The 27,451-nt window shown below is 35.2% G+C and overlaps 1 protein-coding gene across 1 annotated transcript; it reads right to left on the minus strand.

The window, feature by feature from the left end:
- Positions 1-4,287: 4,287 nt before the first annotated feature.
- GOPC (golgi-associated PDZ and coiled-coil motif containing) lies at positions 4,288-24,796 on the minus strand. Its single transcript, XM_010005253.1, has 10 exons — positions 24,754-24,796; positions 16,907-16,929; positions 14,899-15,063; positions 12,162-12,185; positions 8,910-9,085; positions 8,451-8,616; positions 7,045-7,140; positions 6,098-6,262; positions 5,255-5,435; positions 4,288-4,734 (listed from the first exon to the last, which is right to left on the minus strand). The coding sequence occupies exons 1-10, from the start codon at positions 24,794-24,796 to the stop codon at positions 4,616-4,618; spliced, it is 1,158 nt and encodes a 385-aa protein (XP_010003555.1). The 3' UTR covers positions 4,288-4,615.
- Positions 24,797-27,451: the final 2,655 nt, after the last annotated feature.

Below are 27,451 nucleotides of genomic sequence, written 5' to 3' on the forward strand. Positions count from 1 at the left end.
AAAGGCAAGCTTGAAATATTTTAAGTCATTTTCTTTTGAAGTTGTTGAACGGAGGTTTTAACCAGCAAAAATGGCATCCATACACACAACCCAAGTCAGGACATGTTCCTCTTCTTTTCTGTCATGTGACAGGAAAGTGTGTCACACTCTGTGGATCTCTGGAAAACAATGCAGAGGACTATTCAGTGACTCTGATCACTGAGAAGCAGCTTCCGACGCCCTTCAGTCAGGCACTGGGACACAAATTTTGACCAATCTTCCTTGACCCCACCTGACAAATAATTGGGTTTTTTTCTCCTCTTTCCATCTGTTTCTGTCTTAATTCATGGCTGCCTCTAACCCTCTGCTTGTTTCATGACAGCTCAAGTAAGTGCAAGTTTTCCCTCCTTTTCCTCTTCCTTCCATCTGTTGAAATCATCCCTATCTAAATCCTTCTACAAATTTGATAGAGCTAAAAACTACTTGCAGTTCTAGCTCTCACCAATTGTGCATTATACATCTTTTCATCCAGTGTGACTCAGTCTTGTCTATTGAGACAGTTCCTGCCCTGTCTTCTACTCTCTTCTTACATACTCTCAATAAATCCTTAAGTCCCACCATAATTACAATACTACAACAGTTACCATGCCATTACCTTGCATCTGAGCTCTCTGTTCATCCAGATGAACTTGACACTTCAGGTCAAGATAAGCACTCAAGTACATGTAAGAGATGATTAAAAAAAAATAATAAAGCAGACACTTAGTCTGAACAAAAATACTTTAATATCAGGACTAAAAGTTGTATCTTAAAGGTTAGTGTTTTGTAACTTGAGTAGAAAAATCAGAATATAGCTATTATTACTAATGCATGGAAAACAAACAAGACAGAAAAAAACCCAACAAAACAAAACAATTTTACCCATATTACTTAATCCTTTCACAGATTTGGGTCTGAATAGCTCTTCTTAGCCAGAGTGTTTATGGTATTATTACTGAGACAGACACTGGAAATATTTCCTTTTTTTCTGTTATTGAAAAACATTCAACAGAAAATGCATCTCAAATACTGAAGTTTGAGACACATCCTATACCCGTCTTTTTAAAAACCTAATTTGCCCTTAACTATTGCTGGGCAAGATTAGTGTCTTGGTAGTGGATTTATGTCAAACTTCGTGTTATGTAGTTTTGGTTTTCCTCATATCAACGTTTTGCCTGGGTGTGGACTACATGCTTAACAGGTAACATAGAGGGCTAGGTGTCTGCATTTTATATTAAAAAAACCAAACCAAACCAAACCAACAAAAAAACACCACAAAAAACCCCACAGAATTAAATACCAGTCTAAATGAGGTGCTGAAGTCACTGCAATGCAGAAGAGTATATTTATTTACAGGCTAATAAAAATATATTATATTCGGCTTAACTAGACATATACATTTGTTGTAAAATGTTCTGTCTGCTACAGAAATGAGAATCATCCATGATGTAATAATATTTGGACAGATACAATAAATACCTGGATTTTGTTTGATACAACTGTGGATTAATATATATAGAGTCAGATACAAACCCTCTTCACTGCCAAGAATACACATTTATATAAAGGAAATACAACATACAGCCTTGTATCAGAGTCAAATTTATTGCCATAAAGCACTTTCCTTAACTTACATGCTTTTATTTAACATTGGTCCCAGACGCCAACAAACACTGTCCACCTTTAGCTTAAAATACAATTGTCCCACTTAATTTTTTTTTAATAGGCAAGGAATTATCTACCAAAAAAAATTTTCAAAATTTTTTTTAGAATTTTTTTTTAGTAAAAATATATATACACACAAACAAACAGTTCTACACTTTAAAAAATAAAAATGAAGTCTGAATACTGACTTTCCTCAGAAATGCTTCCAAGTCTAATTCATTCAACCTCCAGGAATCAGCAGGACTGAGTTTTCCAGCTACTGACCAAGGGGAGAACACACATTTACCTACTGAATCTGGAAATCTCAACTCGCAAAACTTTTCTTGTTTCAGATATTAATCTCTTAGCATTTCAATATGACTACAATAAACCAGCATATTAAATCAGCTGGTAGGAAGTAAGGAGTACACATAGACAGCCTGTAGTGTCTGAGCAAATCCTCCCATGAAGGGCTTTCTAAACAAAGATTATAAAATCTGCAGGGAAGGAATAATAGAATCTTAGAATGGCTAGGGCTGGAAATCTGGTATTAATTTACTGCTACTGAGACATTCTCCTCAGCAATTATTCCTTCTGTTGATCTTACATATGGGTTAAAAATATGTAAGGTAAGAGCAGAGAAAGAGTCCAGCAACTTCCAGAAGAAAAGAGCACAGCATCATGAAAAACTGGTGGACAAGGAATGTTAGGAAAATAACTCTATAGACATTCTCCGATTTCAGGCTAAAACTGATCAAAAGCATTAAGTGGAAAACAAAGTGTGCCACAAAAGAAGAACAAATAAATTAAAAATTTCACCTTTCCCTCAAATAAAGGGAAACTGTACAGGCAAATTTAATGCCATTTTTAAAAGTTACTAACTGGTTGGATGAGCCTCATTTCTTAAAACTGCAGCAAGATTTCATACAACAATGATTTTCAAAGACAAGAAGATCACTACTTGGCTTTGAACTGACATCTCTGACAGAGAGGACACTGAGTGTCCAGGCCACAGTTTCAGAGTGTACTCTGCTTGAGTAACTGTGGGAAAAACACAAATCTGGATGCAAAGTTATAGCAGTGGATTTATCTGCTAACACACAATGTATCCTCAAGTTTCTGAAGCTTCCAAAAAAGAAACATGCCTGAGGACCTATTTCTTCTTCACACGGCCTTATTTTTAAATACTAGTTTCTGTTTGGTGAAAATCATACAGATTTCACTATTTAAAAAACTTTCAACAGTATGTTGATTGACAAGGACTACTATAAAAAAAATGAACCAAATAATGTAATTCCACTGAGTAAGTGGAACTCATGCGCGCACGCACACACACAAAAGGATCATGTAAATAGCAAAGTTAAGGGATTTATAAATAGCAAAATCTTTGAATAAAGTATATACATTTTTAGGCTTTTTCTATAAACATATATATATATAGTGCTTCTAGGAGAGACAAGTAACTGTGTTCCACATCACAATTTAGAACATAAGATTAATTGATGTTACTCTAAAGGCCTTTGAGGTTTTTTCTTATGTGTGTATAACACACACTGTTAACACTTGCAATGGTCTCTTTTCACATTAGTTCCTCTCTCAGTGTATGAAATCTTATCTTTTCACATTACCATTCAATGGCCTGCAGAGCAGTGAACAGGAAAGCCAGCACTGCCTCCTGAAATAATAAATCCGATTACATGGAAGAGCTTGCATGTGGAGAGTGCTACACTTCACTAAAAAGATCTACAAATGGAGTAGGAGAAACGGGCCAAGAAACCATCCTCAGTGTTCCCATTTGCAGCCCTTCTGTGGGCCTTTAGATGTACACCAGTTAAAAGATATTTGAAGATACATTGCTCTTACAAAAAGAGTAACATTTTGTTTCAACAGTAAGACTATTATAGGTTAATACCACTGCCATAATATAACAAAGATAGGGCCAGACATTGTATGATTCTGAGTACCTCCTGTAACGTACTGTGCACACAACTTTGACTTCTTTGAAGACTATTTTAATGTGAAATGAATATGTTCAGTACCCATCAAAAACACTCAGCACTTCATAAGGTCAAGCTAATGATGACCAACTCAAACCACTCCATGTTAGCAGTAATCATATCCATTCAAGAATGAACACTAAACTGATAACGCTCAGAAAAAAAAAATACCAAGAGACCCACATAATTGTGAGTATTTTTTAAACACATTTTGCTTTTAGAAGCCTGCAATACTCTGTTTAAATATTTTTGTTTCAAATTGAACAACTGGCAATGAATTCATTAAAACAACAATGCCAAAAATCTCACTCATAAAATGATCAAAATTAGTGGAAGGATCACAATTAGCAAGTACTCCACTGTGCCATCTGGGTTTTGACGATTGTTGCTTAAATTAAAAGCCCTGGGTTTTGCTATTCTGATGGGAAGAAAAAAAAATAAAAGAGCAAAATAAGCTTTATTTTTAAAGTTACAGTTCAAAAATCCTAAATAAAAAGTCGGGGATCTAAAGGTACAATTCTCACCCATCCTTCCAGAGTTAAAGATCGTTTTACACCAAACTAAACATAAGTTGTCCCCATCAAAGGGTTAAAATGAAGCTGGCCACTTCTTACTCTACTCCTCTGGGGATAGCAATGAGATTAAAAGTTGAATGTATTGAGGTTATCCTTTCTAAAAATCCCATGCTTTGGTTCTTATTATTGAAAGAAAATTCATTTCACATGCCATGTGTTAGATACCTACTGTGTGTCACGCAAAAGACAGCTTTCCACATTTAGAATTGCTCACAATGAAGCCCTGAGGTAACCGCCTTTTTCTCAGGCAACAGTAATACAGTTCCCTTTGACATTTAATAATCCTTTTAACCTACACTAGTATATGCAACTTGGAGCAGTCAATATTGATTATCAATTGTTCCCAAAGACGGGATCTGTCCAGTTGATTTTTGCTTGTTTTTAGGATAAAGATTCAGCAGAACGGGCTAATTTGGGTGCAGTGTCTTCTAAAGGAGCTTCAACAGAATTCCCCAAGTCTCCATTTTCATGTGCATCAATACTTGGTTTCTTATCAAACACTGCAAGTCAAAAAGAAATTTTATATAAGAGAAGCAATCTTGGGAAGGACAGATGAGTGACCCTGATTAGAGAAACTGAAGAGTTTGCTGAAATGACCACTAAAATAAGAGCTAATAGACTTTTACCAGAACATAGTATGACAGCAAGACAGAAATTGTTTCTATACCTCTCTGATCTAAAAATGTACTTGAAGAAGCCAACAACATAAACAATATAAAGTGTTAAGGAGAATTAACCACTCCTAGCTCACAGTCTGGAAAAATAAGAATAAATTTGAATTTTCAGCCTTTAGGAAAAGGCACAAATGAAAAAAACCAAACCACCATTTAATTCAGCTAGTTCAGTTTTATCTAAGTAAAGCAGGCCAGTAAGAGAGGGACAAACCAACAGTTTACATTTGGGTTAGCCGAAGGAACAAGTTAACTTTATAATTAATGTAAAATCTGTGCTTTCCAGGAATTTGTTTGCACGTTGAGACTTAAGAATTAAACTGCATGTAACACATTATAAAAGGTTTACCTTGTGAGGGTTTCACATCCACATTTGCATCCTTCCTATTAGAACTTGAATTTGCACCTTCTTCCAATTCATCAAGATACAAACGATAGCGGTGTCCACTCTCGTCCTCATATTCTACATTTTCATCATCCGAATCTACTTCTGGAGCAACATACACTACTTCAAATTCAATCTCCCCTCTCTAAAATGCAATAAAAATGGCAAATTTACTTACTACTGCAGAGCTACATAACAATATTACCTAGATAAGCTAGGTTACTAAAACAAATACATTTGATTATTGGAAACACATCTAGTTTGTTGAATATTTCAGATAGGTATCTGAATGAACTGTTTACTGATTAAAGAAGTACAGCTCTGTAACTAAGATTTACCAAAGTTATCTAATTTTCCCAGTATTTCAAACAATTACTTCTTATGGGTAAGTTTTCTGATGCACTAGGTGCACCTGTTAACTGTCCGAAAGTGGGAAGCAAGGCAGGAAGAAAATTCTAGACCACAAATCATATGAGAACCATTGTTTGGCTGGAGCTTCCCAGTCATAAAAGAAGAAAATGTATGTCTCTAAAATATTTATTTCACTGGGGCAATCCAACAAGCTGATTTCCATCAGGCTTTCTAAAGAATCATTAGCCAATACTTGCATTTAACCAAAATAGTGCTGACTCAGCATCTTTATCCTTAAATTGCAAGGGAGAACAGGATTAAGTGTAAGGTGATACAGTTTCACTGTAGTTTAGTGTTAACAAAGTGCTTAAGTGCAAATATTAAAATTCAAGGTAATTCAGTAGGCAGAGCACAGGAAGCACCTAAATGTGCAATGGGTAACAGGTCCCATCTGACCTGTTGGGAAAGAATAGTTACGGCTTCTTTATGCTTGGCATCTCTTAGATTAATTCCATTCACTGCCAGAATAGCATCACCAACGTGCAGTCCTCCACATCGATCAGCAGGTTGTCCAAGATGAATTTCAGAGATCAGTATTGGAACACCATGCTCCTTCCCACCCTATTAAAAAAAAAATAAATAGTAGATTTTAATTAACAGACATGTCCATTAGCAGAAAACCAATATTTGGCTATTTGCTCTTAGGGTGCTTATTTCAAGTTTTATTATAGAAAATTAGAAAGCATGCTTCAGACAAAAAGAATGCTTAAGAAGCCTGCATGAGATGCTTCCCTTAATTCTTTCTCTCCCAAAAGAATGGACAAATTTCAAATACATACTCAAAGAGTCAAGTGAGACAATTCTGAATAATAATAAAAGCATAATATCAAACACAAGCTGATGAGAGGACATAAAAATGTCATTTAAAAAAGCCTATAAGCCACCACATTGACTTATAAGAAACAATATTCATATTTAGAATACAAATATAGTAGTTAGAATTCTGAAAATTTCTTGTTAATACAGCTTTTGTTAGGTATGAGATGCCAATACTGATACTTAAAAATATGTTACAATCACAACAGCTAAGCTTTGGAAGTTCAGGTCTCAGATTGTTTCTTGTCTTCTACAGACTTAACGCACCTGAAATTCACCACTGGTTAATTCACAAAAGTGTCTACACCCTAAACATAATTTGAAATACTAATTTTACATAAATCAGCAGTTACTTATTTCCTAATCTATCAAAATGAGTTTTCAAGTTCTGTGACCATAGCTATGGATTTATGTATGCTTTTTTTGGTTTGTTCTAACAATACATTCACTAATCATATTTTACAGAAGCACAAATAAAAATTTAAATTGCTTCTTCTGTGTCATGGAAAATAAACGCAAGTATTTACTGTGATTGAAATTCCTAGTCCTTCATGGTCTTCTTTAACTAGCAAAACTTTTCTGATTGGACCAACACCTTGACTCTTCTTTAAGGCATCGGGATCCTAGTTTGATAAAAAGAAACATACCATAAATATAAATATAAATATAAATATAAATATAAATATAAATATAAATATAAATATAAATATATGAACCAAAAAGTTATGCATTTCTGCATTTTGTTTTTTTAATTGCATACAGGCAGTAAACTAGCAACAGAGTTTTAGACTAGCTGCAGACAGGACAAACTTGCAGAGCCCCTTTTGAGACAGGATATGAAATCAGAAAACATTCCTCACTGTGCACTTCTGGTAAGAATAATTATTTCAATTATTTCACTGCTTGGTGATGCGTGACACAGAACTAAACTTCAAAAGAAGGAAATCAGCTACATGAAGGAATGCTGATCACTGCTGTAAAGTTACCTGATATAAATAACAATTTAAAACTAATTAAAATATAGAAGAGGTAATACAGTCCAAATGAAGAGGATGCTTGCTCCAGTTTATTATAATAAAAACAAACCATACTTAAAGGCATTCAACTCAAAACTAAAAGACAGACTAAACAAATCAAAGTATTTAATTTGCTGTTCCCATTATGCATACCCTTAATAATACATCCAGCAATATTTTATATGCAATTAGCAACATGGTGGGGCATGGTGGTATTGGGTTGAAGGTTGGACTTGATGATCTTAGATTTCTTTTGCAACCTTTATGATTCTATGGTTCTATAAGCAGAAAGATCCATCTGACCAACTAAGATATTTAAAACAGCTCAAAGCAAAGCACCTTCCTGAAAATGTTTGGGCTTATGCACTGAACTCTGGGTGACTAACAAGTCATGTGCTAAGTCGGGTGAGCTCCAGCACAGCCACCTGTGGTGAAAAATGCTTTTTAAAAGTCTTATTTTTAAAAGTACCTTTTGGAGGAAAAAAACAATAAATCAAGTTTTTACAGTGTGCACATTTATTTGGCCTTTATATTATTTTTTTAAATTAATTTCAGTTCAATCTAATAAAACATGGGTTTTTTTCGGTAAATAAGTTAGCTCCACATTTTGAAACCTAGGTAACAAAATTATGCTGTTAAGTTCATATTTATACACATGTACAACTAACTGAGCATCCATTTTCAAAAAGACTGTTTCTAGGCAAATCACAGGAATTGTATAATTCTTCATTGTCCTTATTGGGACATGTTATTCAGCATGGAACTGTTCTTCAGCATACAAAAGAATTGTATGTTTAAAACTGACATTCAAAGGAATGCAATATTGAAGTGAAAAAAGAAAATAAATGAAGAAATTATGATTCTGTTTTCCACAAATACTGGAAATTATGGAAGAATGGTTAATCTTTTTAACTCACATGTCCTGGTGGTGCTTGCATGGGTCGTTTTAGATCATTCCGACCTCTACAAGCTCTAATAACGGTTTTGTGACGGTGAAGGTGTATTTCTGCTTCAAGCTGATTCCAGAGCTTGTCATGAGCAGGTCCCTTCATATCTCTACCCAGTAACTGAATCTGCTGGACCCTACAAAATGACAAAGTGTAAAATACATGTAATACATGTAATACATGCTGTATTACAACTGAAAAATCAATGCACTGTACAACTCATACACCTCATCTGGCTACAGCACATAGGCATGCAGAAACCACTGGAAGTGCAGTAACTGGGCATCCTTTGTCCCTTCCTTTTGTTCAATTAACTGCAAATGTGAGACTTCTCCTGCCTTACATTTAGACCTGGCTTTGGAAATGCAAATGAAGAAAACAGTAACAAAAAACATAACATGCTAAAGAACACGGATTGACTTTACATACCTTCCAGCCAGTTCCTTATCTAAATACTTGGCTGCCAGTCTTGCTCCATAAACCTCGGCCTGAAGCACAGCTATGTGTCGACGAAGAGCTTCATTTTCCTTTCTCAGCAACTTCACCTCAGCTTCCAGCTGAGCTTCTTTCACTTTTTCTTTCTTGTTAGCTTCAAGTTCTCTCTCCTTATTAAAAAAAAAAAAAAAGTTGAAAGCTTTTATCAAAGTTAATCACGAAACAGCATTTACTGTTTCTACACACACAACGTGAAGTAACTCTTGTGTACAGGACATGCATAGAGGGGAAAAAAAAAAAAGTAAGCAGGACTCTAGCAGTGCAGCAAGGGGTTTGAATACTCGCTTTTGGGAAGAGGAGGCCTTGCATTAAATTTTGTGCTTCTGACATGGTTTTTATCCAGCTTACAATTCCTTATCACAAAATGCATTTACATTGGTTCAAAGTCCAAGGACTGATACTAGCAACAGTGCTTCTTCCTATCACACACAGGTTGTTGGAAAACATAAGTAGCCTGAACATTGTATTTATTCATATGTTCAAATGGAAGATTCATACAAGAGAGAAGACTACTTTAAAAATTCATATCACTAAATATTTCAATTTTATAATATTATTTAACTATTTTAATACAATTTTTAATATAACCAGATGTCAAGGGAATGTTCTGTAAGTCTGTATATCCTTAAAATGACAATTATTTTCATGTAAACAACAAAAAAATGTCCATGTAAGGACACTTTCAAGTCAGACTACGAGAGTGACAAAAATAAAGCCAGAGAATTTACATATGAAGATGCCAGCCCTCACAAAACTTTCAAAAAAAAGTTACTGCAAAATAGCACATAAAAATCAGTCTAGGAAATGTACCTTTCCTTCCCTTCCTATGAAAGGAATTATGGTCCATCACAAACATACAGAAAATACATAGGCATTATCTTTTCTAAGCCCCAGAGTATGGGAGTCAAAGGTATTGGCATGCTCAACTCAGATTGCTATTCTACAAAATCGACTTTAAGAAAAGTACCTTTGATCGCTTGCATACAACTTTTTTTATATACACCTTCTACACAGTGGGGGAAAAAAAACACTTTACATGAACCAGAAAAATAGTAGAGACACAGGATCTATTACTGTTCCCTTTTAAAAACATCTCTCAACCGAAATTGCAATAAAAACTAAGTTTGCCCTGAAAAGTTTTTGAAGACACTTAAGAGTACCTTATCAATGTTCCTTGTACTTGTACCAATAGTGTTATCAAACAAATAAAACCAGGACATGCTACTACAGAAGTGATAGGACAGAAACAAAATTTTACAGAACTGGCAAGGCAAATCTGTTATCAAATTGTGAATATGCTTACTCACTACTCCAAGCCTGGATATGAAATCATGAATATGGCTGATACTGCTACGTTTGAGATACTAAGTAAGGTTAGTTCCTCCCAAGAGAAGTATTTTCACAATAGATTTACATAGGCATTTATAGCTATTTGCCAGAAAGCCAAGACTGAATTTCATGGATTCCACTATCTCCCTCACCTACTAAGTATTTGTATTAGGTTAAATGAATGAAGTACATCACAAGTGACAGGATTTATAACATGCCTGTGGAGTCAATCATGATCTCAAACTGGGTCACCGGGGGAATAAACATAAGTGAAACACCAACTATTTAAAGCAATCTTTGTGCCATCCCTCCTGAGCAGTGTACTACGCCCAATGTTTTGTAAATACCCACTTCTAGAACATCTTTTATTTGACAAATACAGAAAGACAAGACTAGAGTTTAAGACAAACATATGAAGGTACATTATTCACACTTGACAGTCCATTTTTTTCCTCACTGGATACTTTAATTATTTATTTACTGAATAAAAAGTCATAAACTAAAAATTCATATATTTGCCAATCATTTGTCAGAATGTACCAGTTCTGGTTTCTACGCAGAAAAAAGCTTTAGAGATGTACAAAGTGCCTTGATGTATCTGACATGCAACTTGGGAAAGAATTCAAACCTCCCTCAGAAATGTGAATTGCTAAAGTGATCAAAGATATTTGCTTACCCTAGCAAATTCCACATAGCTAATTTTATTGTATTTATAAGACATAGTCAGCTTAAAAACTTTCAAGACTGAAATCTTCCCTTTATTTTTTTCTAAATTTGAGTAATCATTAAATAAAATTTAAATAGAAAGTTAAATGTTATGCTTCCAAGCGGAACCACTTTTAGTCAGCCATTTTAAATGTTATGCCTAAAATATGAGGAAAAATGTAATTCCATAGAATTGGGGTTTTTTCCTCTTTTCTCCATTATTATGATAATTATTCTGTGACTGATGAGGAAAATTACACCCAGAAGCCATTTTTAACACCTGACTGTCTACAATTGAACGCCATCAAGAAAAATCAAAGGTTTGCAAGAACATGTCTTTTTTGGACTGTCATGAGAAGCGGAAAATCTCAAAAAAATGGAGTAAGTTACAGAATTGTTTCATGCTTTCTAGTGTTCATAGTATTGCATGGGTTTTGCAATGTAGAAAAAACTGTTTTCTGTTAGTAATATAAAAAACTATCAGATCAAAGCTTACAGCTATCAGTTATTCTGTGGTTTTTCAAAGAGCAAATATTGAGTAATTGCAATGAGCTACATAAGATAACGAAACTGGAAAAACTCTTTTAAAAAACCCAAAACTTTCAAGTCTATCACTTTAAAAGACTGAAAGATAAAACTTAACTTTGTATCACTTTTTCTCTTTATCTATCTATTAACTTTATATGCTTTGGGCTGTTACACAAGCTAGTACATAATATTAAGTCATGCCCATAAAAAGAAGCAAGGGAAAACACAGAAAAGTTAACAGGATTTTTTTCAAATTACAATATATAAAATACTGCATATTACAGTGATAGATAGGTACAGGGTTTATGCTTTAGAAATTGTGTAACATCTTAAAACCATTTGAGATATGGCCAGAATGACCTTTCAGAATGTCAAATTGTCAGATACAACCCCAAATGAGCTGTAACAATAATAAATAAAATGCACATAGACTTAGCAAAGACGACACCAAAATTAGAAATGGAAAACTCAAATGTAAAGAAAATTCTTCACAGCAGCTTCCTAGTCGACAGGTAGAAAAAGCCAGATCTGTTTTGCCAGTTCCTGAGGCCAACATACAGAAGCTGTTGCAGAAAACAAAAGTACATTTTAAACATAAAGAAACCAGGCAATCAGCATACTTACCATTTCATCCACAGAAAGGACAGACTTAAGACAGAGGAAAAGAGTTCCAGAGTTAAGAGAAATAGGTAACAGGAACTTCAAGAAAATGCAACAATAGTAATTAATTACTACAAACTAAATTTACCAGCAGACTGTGTATTTCATTAGAAGGCATGAAGAAGAAGCACAGTGCTATAATTGTACTTAACAGCAATTCTGGCATTTTGCAGCGCTGGTTACTGAAATTCATATTAAAAAAATGAACTTCACTGTAGTATTGAAAACAATACTTTATCCTAAAATATCAATAATTTCTATAAAGAAAAAGAAGATAATGTGAAATGAGTGAAAGCAGTTTTGAAAGTGTCAGAGAAAACGCATTCTGTAAATGTAACATCTGCTATACAGAGAACAGATTTATTTTTTTTCCTTTCAGAAAGAGTAACAAAATATGTACTACAAGAGGGACATAAGGGACAGGGAGCAGCAGACAAACAAGATCTATCAACTGCAACACTCAGGAAAAAAAAAAAAAATCACTAGGCAACTTCATACTCTCACAAAGGAAGTTTTATTGTGCTTGGACTAAGCAGATACACCACTCCTAAAAAGGGGTTCAGCTTAAACTATGTGATGGCAAAAATTGCTTTGCTATCGAAAACATTTTTAAAGCCTTAGTTCACCGTTATGTACAATTTTACCCTTTGCAGGGCACACATTTATGCTAAGAGCCTACATACAAAAGAGTAGTGGTTGTTGTCAACAAAGAGGGCAGGAAGTTAACTAGTATATCTTCCCGCTTTGCATACCCTTTGGCACAGTCCCTCTCTGCACTCAGAGGCTGATTGCCAGAAGGTCAGCATGACAGTTTTTATTTACCTAAAACTCAGACTTCTCATTTTATTGTAATTTAAGCAGATTCAGTTTTGCTTGTTCAGGCTGCCCAGACATTTATAACTTTCTCTATCTAGAACAGTTTAAAATTGAGTTTCTCTCCATTAGTACCACAAAATCCCTAAAGGCAAAGTAAAGTAAATGCAAAATATTAGCCCTGAGGTTTATAAAAAAGGATGAACTAAACAGAATAGAGGAAAGAATATCAGTCTAGGCTTTTAAAAAATTCAATTTCCACACAGGTAAAATCTGAAACAATGCGAGTAAAATGTATTTCTTGTCATCTCTGGGAAAAAGACTGCTGTCAACAGCGTAGAGATTTAATACATCTTCAGAAAACATTTATAACAAGATAAAGAGAAACAAAAAGGTTAAAAGTATTACTCTCTCTCTCACTTGGAAGTTACACCTCACTAATCAAATGTAGGGACCAAAATCACATAGTGATACATTGGTGTAAAAGAATGTGCTATATGTAGCTGCGCCAGCTAACACTTAAAAAATGCTGGTGATATTTAACTAGTGCTTATTTACAGAGCCATAAAAATTATTAACTGCTCTGAAGAAGCTTTGTCATGCTTAAGGTATAATTCAAGAGAATAAATTATATGCAGACAATCTAGTAAATGTTAATCTTACATTGAATATGCAAATATGTAGACCTAGAAACATAGGTCTAATTCATTTACAGCTTTTGGATCTAAAACAGGAATAATTTGGGTTACTCCTGTTATTTAGTGATTAGCCTAGAAAGCCTTTAAGCCTTATAGCCTATTACAGTGTTTTATTATACATTAATTAACAGGACAGAATAGCAGAGGAGACTAATCTTCCACATATGTTAGGAACAGGTACTTTAAATCAACCTGTGAAGCGATTTTAAACAGTCAGAGAACTAGGCTTTGATTTATGTCAAGTTAGAAACCACATTACTTTACTTTTCTCATTTACAAAGTCTCAGTATTAGACTGAATCTGTGCTGTCAGTCAATGCCAACTAATTGCAAAGATTAATTATTGTTATCTTCTGGTGGGTTTTGCAAAGGTCTAAGTTTCTAAAAAAACTATACAAAATTATTAGTGGTTTATTGCGTTTACATTCTAGGATGAGAGGAAATGGTCTCAAATTGCATAGGGGGAGGTTTAGATTGGGTATTAGGAAAAAAATTCTTTACTGAAAGAGTGGTCAAGCACTGGAACAAGGTGCTCAGGGAACTAGTGAAGTCACCATCCCTGCAGGTGTTGAAAAATGTGTAGATGTGGCACTCTGGCACCTGGCTTAGTGAGCACAGTGGTGTTGGGCTGACGGTTGGACTTTATGATCTTACAGATCTTTTCCAACCTTAATGATTTGATGATTCTATGATTTTAATGAGTTATGACAGTCTGCTGCAGGTAGCAATGGACAGCCATGTAGATGTATCTGCAGCACTGCAAAACAATCCCTTTCTCACTCTCATGAGAGTATAACTTCAATTAAAAAACAGACATCTCACTTCAGGCTTTTTAAGATATGTGAAGCTTTGGCTGTATTTGTATATTGGAAGCTATTATCTTTTGCAACTTCTGTCTCCAGAAAAGCTTTAACAACCACCAAAATATTTTCTCACTCTACTTTAAGAAACCACAAAAAATTATTTACATAAAAACAAATTATTGCATTCTTAATTAATTATTCTGATGTTATTTAAGTTATTTTTAACAGTTGCTAACAATCAGCCATAAATGTTATTTTAAAAAGTCAACTTTCTCTAACATTTTTAATGTGAAAATTGTAACCAGCTTATTTGCATATTCCAAGGAGTAAATTCAGCAAGGAGAGGTAAAAGTATAATATCATCCCTCATTCAAGTCACCATACTCACCAGTTTTGCCTTTATAGCCCCAGAATCAACACTCTGACCAGTTTTGGCATGCAGTTGAAGTTGAACAGCATGGAGTTGCAAAAGCTGATCATGCACTTCCTTTTCCAATACTGCTTTCTCTGCCTGCGTTTCTGTCAGTTCAGATTTCAGATCAACCAACTGTGCCTGTGAGGATACAATCCATTAGAGTAATTAGACCAATGATCAAATGGGACCATCAGAACTGTGGTACACAGATATACAATTTGCTGGTACATACATGCTACACACAGGGCAATACAGGTTAAGAATATTTCTGGTTACAAGTTCCTCTGTAGCCCATCTTATGCATTGGATCAGTTGCAGACTTCCCTCCACCCCAACTGCCACCAAATGCATTCATTCACAGACCCAGCACCAACCAAACACATTGCTGAAAGCAACAGTAGCTGAGTTTTGGGGGTGGCAAGTGATGTTGATGTCCACCCCAAATCAGGACAATGGCATTAAACCTACATAAGACTTACAACCATAGCAACATAAACACAATTTAAAACTTAAAAGTATTATATCTTACTGAAAAAAAATATTTTTTGACATAAAATTACAACTATCAATGCAATGCTGAAACCAAATAACAGATTAGTAGTAAATTGGGTTATCAACAGTTTAACTGAAATAGCAAATAAGGTGGGCAAACCAAAAGCCATGAATTAACATGGCGAAAAAATACCCCTGTAGAAAACCAGTAATAGTTATTAACTCTTCAAGAAGTGAGCATGGAACATTTTAAATATAGTTTACATGTGGTGTGTCCAGCTGGAATAAAAGAACAGGTTCTAACATGTTTAATGGGTTACTTGCGATCCTTAAGTTCAAGTTGCATATTATAAGATAAACACATTTATATAAACTTTAAAGATACTCTTTTCCTAAAAAAAACCCACAGAACATGATCTCAGGGAATGGGAACTTTGATCATACTTAGTATTTCTTGGTAAATTCCCAGCTTACATTTTTGCTTCCAAAAACATGGAACTCAAAAGCAAAACAGAAAAGCCACTGATAGTTAAAAATAAAAATCTCAGATTAAAGTAGGGTAATTTAGATTTTTTATTTATTTGATATTTATTTATTTATTTGAACAATATACTAATGTTCAAATTTGCACTGAATATCAAATTGCAAGCCAACAATCATCCCATTCAACTACATACATCACTGCTTTAAAAGGTCTGCATCAGCTAAAAAAAAACAACACAACATAAAGGCAGGAAGCATTTGATCATCAGTGGGGATACTTACTGGGTCTAACTTTAGGCACATAATGTAGATGGACAGCCTCCTTAAGCTTCCAGCATAATTATCAGACATAAGTAAGCTCTTCCAGAGGTGATTCAGAGCACCTAAATTAGAGCGCAAGTTGAAGAGACGGGTCAAGCCAATCTCCAGCTCGCTGCTGCCCAGAGGAATGATCTCCCTTCCTGTCCCCTGACTATGCCCTCTCACCCCACATCTGCTGCCCATGAGCTCTTCTAATTTCAAACCAGACTCCCCAGGACAGGGGAGAATCATGTCTCACTGTTCACTTAGGTGGAGCCTCAACGGACCAGGTTAACATTTACTTTTTGTCAAAGAATGGGGCCAAATGTATTTCCACCTTCCAACTGCCAAAATAAGAAAAACGCTGAATAATACGTAAACCTTCACAGAACTCTAAAGCAGAAACTGCTTTCTACAGTAAGATGAGATATAAAATTCTGAATAGTATAAAGCCCTATAATTTTAGAAAAATGGGTTACTTATAAAACCGCACTGCTTTCCCCAGTGACCAGACACTGTTGAAGTCTCTCTGCTGTGCATATCTACTCTCAAAGAAAAGCAGACACATATCTGAACTACAGTAGAAAAATAAATAAAAATCAGCAGCATTAGAGGTGGTGATATAGTACAGAGCTGATAACTACGATCTTAATAAAGAAGGCACAGTTTGACCCAGTCACATTTTCACATAATGCATAACTATTACTTCTATTTTATTATTTGCTATTACTGTATCATGTATAATGATATTATTTCTACTTTTTATAAAAGATGACTAACATCTTCCTCCTTTCAAACAGGTACTAACAGCTAACATTAACTTCTATTTTATATATATACACGCAAACACTTATCCATTCTAATTTCAAATGCCTGGAGAAGAAGGTGGCAGAAGACATAAACTGTATCAGTATTATACTCTCCAGCCTCACTTGGTAGAGAATGGCATGTAAGGAACAGAACAGAGTTCTGAGGGAAGGAAAAAGTTATTGCCCTCTGTAAACTGCAAAGCAGGAAAAATGATGGCTTTCAGTTTTGAGACATACAGGATGCTCCAAAGGGATCACAAAGAGACCACTGAACTCATTTTTAAAAAACGTGCTCTGTGTATGACTGAGGATTTACACTCATATCCTATTGTTTTAATAGAGAGCAAAATGAGAAATGGTATGAGTGCGTATCATGGAAGTAATCTATTTACTCATTAGGAAAAGTCATAAATCTCTCCCCAGGTACAGATACAAATACAACAGTCACACCAAAAACCAAACACAGTAAGCTGGTTTCAAATCTTGTGATCCGAGGGCTGGAGAACTTGCCATGTGAGGAGAGGTTGAGAAAACTGGGTTTGTTCAGCCTTGAGAAGAGAAGGCTTAGGGGAGGCCTTATTGATGGAGACTCCCTATTTACAAGGAGTCACATGGAAAAGACAAAACTTAATGGGGACACATTGATCCTGGGGAGATTGCGATTGGACACAAGAGGTAAATTTTTCATCATGAGGAAAATCAAATATTGGAATAGTCTCCCAAGGGAAGTGGTAGATTGCTCCACATTGGACAGTTTTAAGTCTCAGTTTGACAGGATGCTGAGCCACCTCATATAATCTATAGTAGCACCCAGAAAGGTTGGATTAGATGATCCTTGAGGTCCCTTCCCACATGGCATTCTATGATCCTGTGATCTACTTCTATGAAGGCTGATAAATCTTTACATTATTTCACAGAAGTTCTGCTTTTCTCAGCTTGGCCAGCTCACATAATTCTTTCTATTTCTCTTACCAGCACTGTTTTTATCCACATTCCCTCACTTTGTTATATACTAATCCTATGGAAAGATCACTGGAAATTCAACCACTCTACATTCAGTTTTGGAACATACTCCATAAGAAGCAGAGAGGGGATAGAGACAGCAGATGAAATGACAAGCACAAACAAGAGCTATTGGTAAGGCTGCTCCTTCCAAGAGCACCATTCAGTGTATGAGGCAGTGGTTCTACACAAAAATATGGTGTTATATCATGTAATTATAATGTTTCAATTTGCCTAAGCACAATGAAGGTAAACTGATGTTCCACAAGCAACTGTACCAATCCTCTAATTGGTAGTATTGGTAAAAATACTATTGGTAGTATTTTTGAAAATACTATTCAACAAGACTGTTGAAGGAAAGATGTCATGGATTTTGAAGATCACCTGCAACTGCTCTAGAACTTGTGGAGAAGTCAGTTGGGGGCAGAAGTTATGAACACTCACCCACAGAAAACCATTCAGTTTCATGGTTAGCAGAGCTTAGGAAGAGCCACCAAACAACAAATAGAGAACAGAAACTTTCATTGGGGAACAGTAAGGGGCAGAGATTGAAGAGAAGGTGGGATGTCTACATTCACAACATCCTTTAACAGTTACATGCTGATTCAGCCAAAAGAGGAACTCCTCCGTATTTAGGACAGTATATAACTGTGCAGATTAGCAATTATCATGCATTGCCAAGTACCACACTGCAGAGCAACACCTTAACGTCTCTCTAACTCATTGTGAGTCTATGCCCCAGGTAACATGAAGTTAGCAGGACTGTGGCTCACAGAAGTATGATTAAATCAATGAAAACCTGCATCTAGCCCTACAGCACAGATGAAGAATTTGCACAGCTCTTTGTTCCTTTTATTCTGACAGCTGTTGACAAAGTATTTAATGACTTTTGAGATAAGGTTGTTTGTCTCTCGCTGAAATCTTGCATACTTTTCCCAGACCAAGATCCGTAACTGGAATTAGATGCCAATGGGATTAGATGCGAATAGTAATGTGCAGTCCTGGGCATTACACTGGAAGTCGAAGCTTCAGAATAACCAAATTTCTCCTCTATTAAAGGAAGTCAAGCCACTTGCTTCAATGTTCCACTTTTTCCACCTCTCTTGCCAGGGCACAGTGATTCCTAGCTTTTCCTGAGAAATGTTTCAGTTCAATACTGGCTGCTGAGTGCTCTAAGAAGTTGTGTAAATGAGTCAATGTGGAAAAGAGAAGAGCATTACTGAGAGGCTCACTCATATTTCTGAATTACCTCATTCAAGCTTGGTCTCCAATTTTTCAATAATTGTTACACACATTACTGGTAAAATGTTGATATTTACTGCCCCAATTACAATCCATACACTGTCTTACCTTTTTTCTCCTCACTGTTCTGAAAAAATAACCAAACCAACTTTTAAGACTGATCTGATGTCTCTGGGGTGGGAGGAAGTAAAGTTAGTTCCATAAGCCTGCTTTGCTTTTCTTCCACAAAGTACCGGGAAAAATGCTACTTCACAGAGATTTCATGCTTCAGAAAGTTAATGCTTCAGATTATCAACACTCTGGTCTACAATCAAGTTACCTCTCAACTCTAAATAAAAGTACAGAGTTTTAGCAAATTGCAGGTTTTGGTGAAATTAATCAAATAGTAAAACCCAGTATTTACCTTGCAAACATTCTATCACAGAGATGATACCAGAAGAACAGTTTTGAAAGGGTAACTAATTATTTACTCAATCTCAGGGCATATTTTGCCTTTTACCAGGGATTTTCTATTTCACAGTTATTTTGGGTTGAAATAACTCAATAATTTCTAAATTATTCCTTTTTCCATACAATACGAAAGGTAATAAATTATGGCATTAAGCAACAGACAAATACTCTGCAGAGCATTCAAAAATACTATTGCAAAAATTTTTTTAAAATACAAAGCTCTAGACAAAACAGACCAGAAATAATGTCCTTCTACTTTTAATCAACCATTATTTATTTCCTGTTCAAGCAGTTATGAGTTACCAAAAAGCTGTTGTTTATATCATGTTAAATATTTATTTTAAGCTGTCAAAATGATTAATTTCAGATTAAACTATTGCACTAACAGTTATGGAATTCTTTAAGTTTTCACCAGTGTTTTCATTAGGAGGGAGATGTTTTGAGCCTAAGAAACAAAATAAACATAACTGAGGCCTCCTCCAGTTATTTTGTATTATTATACTATTTTTTTCATACCTTGTTCTGAATTCTCACAAACAATTACTTATTGTTGAACCTGTAGATTCTTTGTGGAAGAATTATTGTTAGAATAACTACACAAAAATAATTTCTGTAAGATCTGAGTCGTGCTCGAAGATCCTAAGTTTGTACATAATGAAGAATAAAAATGTGGACCTTGCCCTGAAAAACTTACAATGTCAATACACAAAGGAAATTATTAATAAACATAACATGAAAGAAAAGCACAAATACAGAGATATTTGTGTATAGAACTGCACAACAGAATGTAGACACATGGCACGTCAAAACCACAAGTTACCATTTCTCATAAGTATGACTGCTTGAATGAGGCATTAAAAGACAGCAATATCACAGTCTCTGAAATCTAAAGCATCAGAAGGAGCACACAGAGACTGAGAAAACTTCAGAAAGTGGGATGATGGTGACTAACATACCATGTTGACAGGAAATAAACTACCTCTCACTACCAAAAGGGAAATCAGTTGCATGGTGCAAATAGAGAGATGACATCACCAGACATAATGATGGCAATGTTTTTAGCTTTGGGAAAAGTTTTTTCATTTTCTGAGCTACCGTTCCAATAATTTCTGTGGTATGGACAAGAGTTTTACTTGAGCTAATAGACATGAAAAAAATACGTTAAGACATATCATTACCCAGACATGAGGACTCTAAATAGGGCTGAGCTGAACTGGAAAGCTAGGCATGAATAATACTAGGGCAAGGCACTACTGACCACACTAAATAAAAATAAGAGAAAGATCTGAATTTCCTCAACATCAAAATGTAATGAATGCTTTTTGAGGTTTGCAATTATGCACTTCCCAGTATATCAATTTCTGAATAATTTTTTGAGGTAGTATAATGGACATACTAGAAAACACAGATTTTACAGCAAAGGAAAGCTAGATACATAAAAAAAATATCCATCATATTGACAGCTTCCAGTGACTAAAAGTCATAAGCCAAGCACTCATCAAATGTGTCTAAAGTAGCAAGATGCTGCAATTACTCTGTGGCTTCTGCCCCAGTGCATGCAAAGATAAGCAATATAAATATCAAGATACAACAGTAATATATTTGGTTAACATCACCTTTTGGGGACATTTTTTTTAAAGACAGAAATGTTGCTTAAAAGCAAAAGCAGGCTAAAAAAAAATAACTGACTATGCTTTATAAACAATTAAATCATTATTTCTAAGTGTTCTCATAACATTATGCAACTGCAAGATAGAAAACAACTTTTCAGGACACAACAGCTGTGCCTCCTACAGCCTGAGGCCAAAACATATTCTAGACACCAGACAGGCAAGTGGTGTTGGTTCAAGAGAAGAGGCTGTCATGCACAGTTATGAACCGCACAGCTCCCAACACCAGTAAGTTTTCATGGGGACCCATAACTTTGGCATCAGCCTCTAGATGTGACGTATCCAAAACTCTTAAGCATTATGTTTTCTCTACTTGCTGCAAGAAAGCATTATCTCCATTATCTCACCAGAGTCACTTCACTGTTTCAACTACAGAAAGAGAACACTACCCTTCCTCAGTCTTCACTATTTGATTCTCTCTGTCTATGCAGCAACATTTGTTGCAAATTCCAACACAACCCCATTAGGTTTAATAGATCGGTTGGAACTAGAAACCTTGACATAGAACAGAACCCTATCAATCTCACTGTACTTCTTGCAAAGCTAAAAAAAGTGTCAGCGCTGTACAAAAAAAAAATAGTTTCTGAATAAATATGCAGTTGGGAACCATAATTGTTGTTGATTTAAAAAACGCTGATTTCAACACAACAAAGAACACTTACAGCTTGTCAAGCTGAAAATGGCTAGCCTGTTTCAATAAATTACTTTAAAAGGCTGCACTGACAAATTTTTAAAGTGAATTAAAAGCTTTTATTTCATTATTATGGTGACCCTAAAAAGAATATATATAACTTAAAACTTAAATTAAAGCTCTAAATTTAACAAAAAGTTCTTTGTGATGTTGCTAATAAGAATGTGACAAAATTTTCTGATCACCAGCTCGCTAAGTAAACACTACAGCAGTGCAGCTATGTATGTGGTAAAAAGGCAGTACATGAAACTGAATGCATGAATTAATTGTAAATTAATTTAGTCCACCTTTAATATGTTCCAAACAGAATATAAAGTACATGAGACACCTACAAATGAATTGCTGTACTTCTCAGATTCAGTTCTAGTCCTGACAAAACATTCAGAATACTGTTTAACAAATTAAAAGCATACAAAACGGTATTCGTATTTTTTTTCTCTTCTGTGCTGAAGATGAATCTCAATATGTAATTATTTGCACACTTTTCCTCCCAACAACTAGAAGATAGCATAATAATAATAATACATGTAAAACATCTTAAAAATTTTGTTCCTGTTTGCGTAAGTGGATAATTTATATTCAAGTCACTAATCTACTTCATCTCTATCATTACAATACCTGTTACTGCAGCAACCTGCTATTTTGTGCCACTGCTTTACTTTGTATTTGACTGTATCATTCTGTTTGCTCCTACTTCCGGAGGCAAAATTTATTTATCTTTTAAATCACAGCTTGTACACTTTGCTGGTACAGCCAAATTTGTCTGCCTCACAAAGTGGGTTTTTTTCAGGTTGTCCATGCTTGTATTAGGAAGACACAAATCTGGCTTTATAAATCATATTGATAGATTTATTATTGCCATTATTTTGAAAGTCACACTACCTATGCAATATAATTCAGTAAACAAAAATTATGAAATATAAACTAAAATACTGGTTTCCCAATCACATATTTTTGGCACCTACCAACAAATGAGTCAGAGAAAAGGAAAACACTTTACTACATGCTGACTGAAACTGAAGTGAGATAGCTAAACTTATACAGAATTTCAGGGCTTTTAATATAGGAAACTATTAATTAAGGATAGATAGCTCCTTTAAAAAGATCATAATTATTGTCAGAGAAGTTAAGTGTATCAACCAAATAACAATTCAGTATTTAAGCCAACTGGAAAATATATGCAAACCTGTACTTTCACTTCCCATATGAAAACTGCTCACATTTTAGGATATAAAATCAACTGTATCAAATCTCATTCAGCTGATTTTCCAAAAGACCACATTCTATCTAGTACCAGTGGATTTCTATTCCAAAATAGAAAAAGTATTCTGAGTTAAGTGTAATTAATAACATAACATCCAATTCAATACTGGAAATCTGTATGACATTAGAAAAATTAAACTATTTACTTTTCTTACAAAGTTGTAGCAAGTATGCTTTCAGTTTTATAAACACATCTGCCATCGGGCAAAGAAATACCTTGGTTTTCAACAGGTGCATTTCTCACTACAAGGCAAAGTAGAGAGGGGAAAAAATCCAAACAGAGCCTCAAAACAAGGTATATGGTCCTCCCTTGGTTTAAAAAGTACCATTAAACAACAAAGTAGGACTACAGTTCTGCAGTGTGCTCCATAAAATGGACTTGCACGCTATATGAGAAGTCACTATGCATACAAAACAACTTAGGCTTAGGGGGTTTTTAGCTTTCAGATTATCTATTTTTAATGGAGATCTTCAGATTACCTTCATAATACTACATATGTTCTAGCTGATACAGTAACAAGTTACAGAAGAATTCAGATTATAGGAACATGTTCCTCTAAACCTGCTAACTGATGCCAGGTTCATCAAGGACATTAAACCACATAGACGATTAAATTCTTAGGCGATTTAACTTCTTAGATATACACTTACATGTTTTCCTTAACTTAGCATGTAAGTTGTCTTAACAAACTGCAAAGCCATCAGGTGTGCTCTACCAGACTTTCCTTTCTAGCTTGTTCATTTAAAATTACAGAATCAGACTGGTAGTCAAAGTGCCAAAGTTTAAGTCAAGCTCTGTCACGTAAAATTACTTCTTTTACTTCTAGAAAATTGCACTATACAGAACTTTCATTTTTTTAAATGGACATATAGACAATGTCATGATCAGCATCATAAATTTTTTTCACCTCAAGTGATTATCAAATGGGAAAAACAAATCCTATTAACCTCTTCTCAATTAAAAATATACTGAAATCTCATGCACTGACTGCCAGCCTGCATCAGCTGATTTTGTACTACTTTCCAGGAGACAGAGTATCACAAGAGTCTCCTTTAAAATGGCTGTCATCTTCTTTTGTTCTAACAGCCTGAGGCCCTTACTGTCCTCCATCAAGATACATGCCTTCATTATTCAGACTCAAGTGAAGCTGATTGCACAAGAGACAATAGGTTCTATCACCTAAGACCTTTTTTTTTTCTCGTTCATAAACTACTTCTTTCAACTCTGTCCTACCATGACCAGCAGGAAAAATATAAGGACAAATCCTCTTCACTTTTTGCTTCATTAGTTTCATTTAGGACTGCAGATGTTACTAGCACAGTAGCATGTTTGTAACTTTTAACTACGCTAAAGCACAAGTAAATTTATCTGTGTAAACCCACTGTGTATCTGCATACTTCCAGGTTCCTTCTAAAAACAACTTACCCCTGAACTGGCAACAGGTAACTCCCTCTTTGGAAACCGCCATCTTCCTGCAATACTTGTTTCTCTATTCTGAAACATCTCTCATATATTTAACCCAGACTCATCTCTCTAGCAGTACCTATACACTAATGATGCCAAAGGATTTTTTACACCAAAATCCTACACAGAAGCTTCCATCCACCAAACCAACTAAGCTGTGTCTCTTAAAGGCAATTTTATCAATCAGAGAATGCATATTAGTCTGATAAACTCGATAAATCAAAGTCTAACTGCATTTCTTTATTCTTGACTGTAATGCTATACTAAGACATGACAATTCCAGTCAAGAAAATGGAACCCACAATCCAAAAAAGTATATACAGGGCTGTTAGAGCAAGTCCAGAGGAGGGCCACAAAGATGATCTGAGGGCTGGAGCACCTCTTCTATGAAGACAGGCTGAGAGAGTTGGGTTTGTTCAGCCTGGATAAGAGAAGGTTCTGGGGAGACATCATTACAGCCTTGCAGTACCTGAAGAGGACCTACAGGAAAGCTGGGGAGGGAGTTTTTACAAGGGCTTGTAGTGATAGGACAAAGGGGAACAGCTTCAAGCTGGAAGAAGGGAGATTTAGATTGGATATTAGAAAAAAATGTTTGACCATGAAGGTGGTGAGACACTGGAACAGGCTGCACAGGGAAGTTTTGGACATCCCCTCCCCACAAGCATTCACAGCCAGGTTGGATGGCACTTGGAGCAACCTGGTCTAGTGGGAGGTGTCCCTGTCCATGAATAGAAGTTGGAACTAGATGATCTTTTAGGTCCTTTCCAACTCAAACCATTCTATGAATTTGATTTTCCTATAGGAAATAACATCACTTATCCAGTAAGACAAGAGCAGGCAAATGAGGCTACAGGAGTAAAGTCTTAGCTTTTAACAGTCACTGACACATTCAGTCAAAGTATTACTTTAGTCCAAATAAAGCCTTATTTCTGAAGATGGCTTTAACTTATTGGCTTGAGTAAGTGTTTGTACCTAAGTAAACCTGACGTTTTTCTGAATGCAATGAAATCTTTGTATTAAAATACACAAGTACTATAAAGTCACAATTGCCAGTTATGACAAAATTACTGTAATTTTTAAAGTTACATAAAATACAGTAACTTGCTTTAGGAAAAAAAAAAAAAAAAAGTAAGTCCACTGATTAATATGCCAGTATTAATGTCAGTGACTTGTTTCAGAAATATGTAACTGTATCCTGCATTTTGGACACTAAGGCTTTTGACTGTGTACAGAAAAACACAAGACACTCTCAACAGAGCAGGTCCATCTTTTGGAGACATTAAATGGCAGCTTTTATTTCAAATTTATTATTCTAATAATCATGAGATCCTAAAATTAACAGCTTTCAAGATAACAGCATAACCTTCTACAGGCCCACCCAAAAGATAAAAACTCTTTTATACGTGTGAGGCCTAATAATAGTAACAGTCATAAAAATGTTCCATAAAATAAAAGGCTTTTTATTAACTTTTAAAGCACTCACTCTGGGATTCTCAGTGTCATTTTATCAAACAATTACTTTACACACTTAGACATACACAATCATTATGCTATTACATCAATTGTGGTCCTTTGTTCTTCAACTGATTCAAAATTGAGGCCCAGACCATCAAGTTATTTAGGTGCCCCTGATGATTTTTATTAGATACCAAAATATCTTCCAGGATCTAAGTTTTATCATTTCCTTTCAAAATACGTAAGCTTGAAACAACTTTTCAAATAAATATTTACCAAGCATTGACTCATTCTCTTACCTGAAAACTCATCTATTTTACAAGTCTGTACACAACACCCATTATCCCTGTGTAATATGCCATAAATACTGTCTACTATAAACCCATAAATCTTACTTTACTACATGTGTAAAATTAACCCTACTGTATAGCTTGATAGTATAACTACATACCCAATACTAAAGTGTACATGACAGCATAGCAACATAAACACAAAGAACACCATAAACATCACTGTAGCAAGCATTCTGGTGAAATAAAGACTGCAAAATGAAAAAAGCTGCTAGTGCAATGAGTTCTTTGTTCTACTGTGAAACATCCCAGTCCCCTGCTAACCTCTATGGATTATTTTGCATAACAATGTCTTCATACCAGGAAGAAACCTGATTAAAACTGAAGCAAAATTACTTTACTTCCTACTGCAAGACAGACCTTCAGAAGAGGTTTGAAGAGTCTTAAATTGCTTTACTATAATAAGTATAACACAAAGGGCTGAAATAACTTAATTCTGTGGTTTACTTGTCTATTGAAACTCTTACAAAGCACATATTTTCAGTTTCTAAGAAATTCCCCCCTTACTGCCATATATTTAAAAGTTAGTAGACCAAGCAATTGAACTCTAAAAAGCACAGCCTACAAGAGATACTGAAGAAATGGAGGGTTTTAGTGCAGGGAAAAGATGACCCAGGGATGCACATCAACAGCCTTCTAGCATGTCACAGAAAAACAAGAGGACAGTTAACATCTACGCTTGTCAAGGACAAGACAAATGACATCACCTACTAAAGCAAAGACAACTCAGGTTGGACCACAGTTACAAAAAAATAATAAAGTTCCCCAGAACCTCCACCCAGAGTGCTCCAGTTCAGGCACAACTAACAGGATGTGCAGCCTTGCCTCTTGAACAGCATCAGCACCACCAGCTC

This window comes from Chaetura pelagica, unplaced genomic scaffold (genome assembly GCF_000747805.2).
Source record: "Chaetura pelagica isolate M959 unplaced genomic scaffold, ChaPel_1.0 scaffold171, whole genome shotgun sequence".
Taxonomy (NCBI): Eukaryota; Metazoa; Chordata; class Aves; order Apodiformes; family Apodidae; genus Chaetura; species Chaetura pelagica.

What these genes read in the sequence shown, in the direction of transcription:
- GOPC (XM_010005253.1), bottom strand. Translation starts at nt 24,796, where the DNA reads ATGGCGGTTTCCAAAGAGGGAGTTACCTGTTGCCAGTTCAGGG. An exon ending in GGGCTATAAAGGCAAAACTG is followed by an intron (nt 12,186 to 14,898) that starts GTGAGTATGGTG and finishes CTCTGTCTTAAG; the next exon opens with TCTGTCCTTTCTGTGGATGA. An exon ending in TCCTTTCTGTGGATGAAATG is followed by an intron (nt 9,086 to 12,161) that starts GTAAGTATGCTG and finishes TTTTTTAATAAG; the next exon opens with GAGAGAGAACTTGAAGCTAA.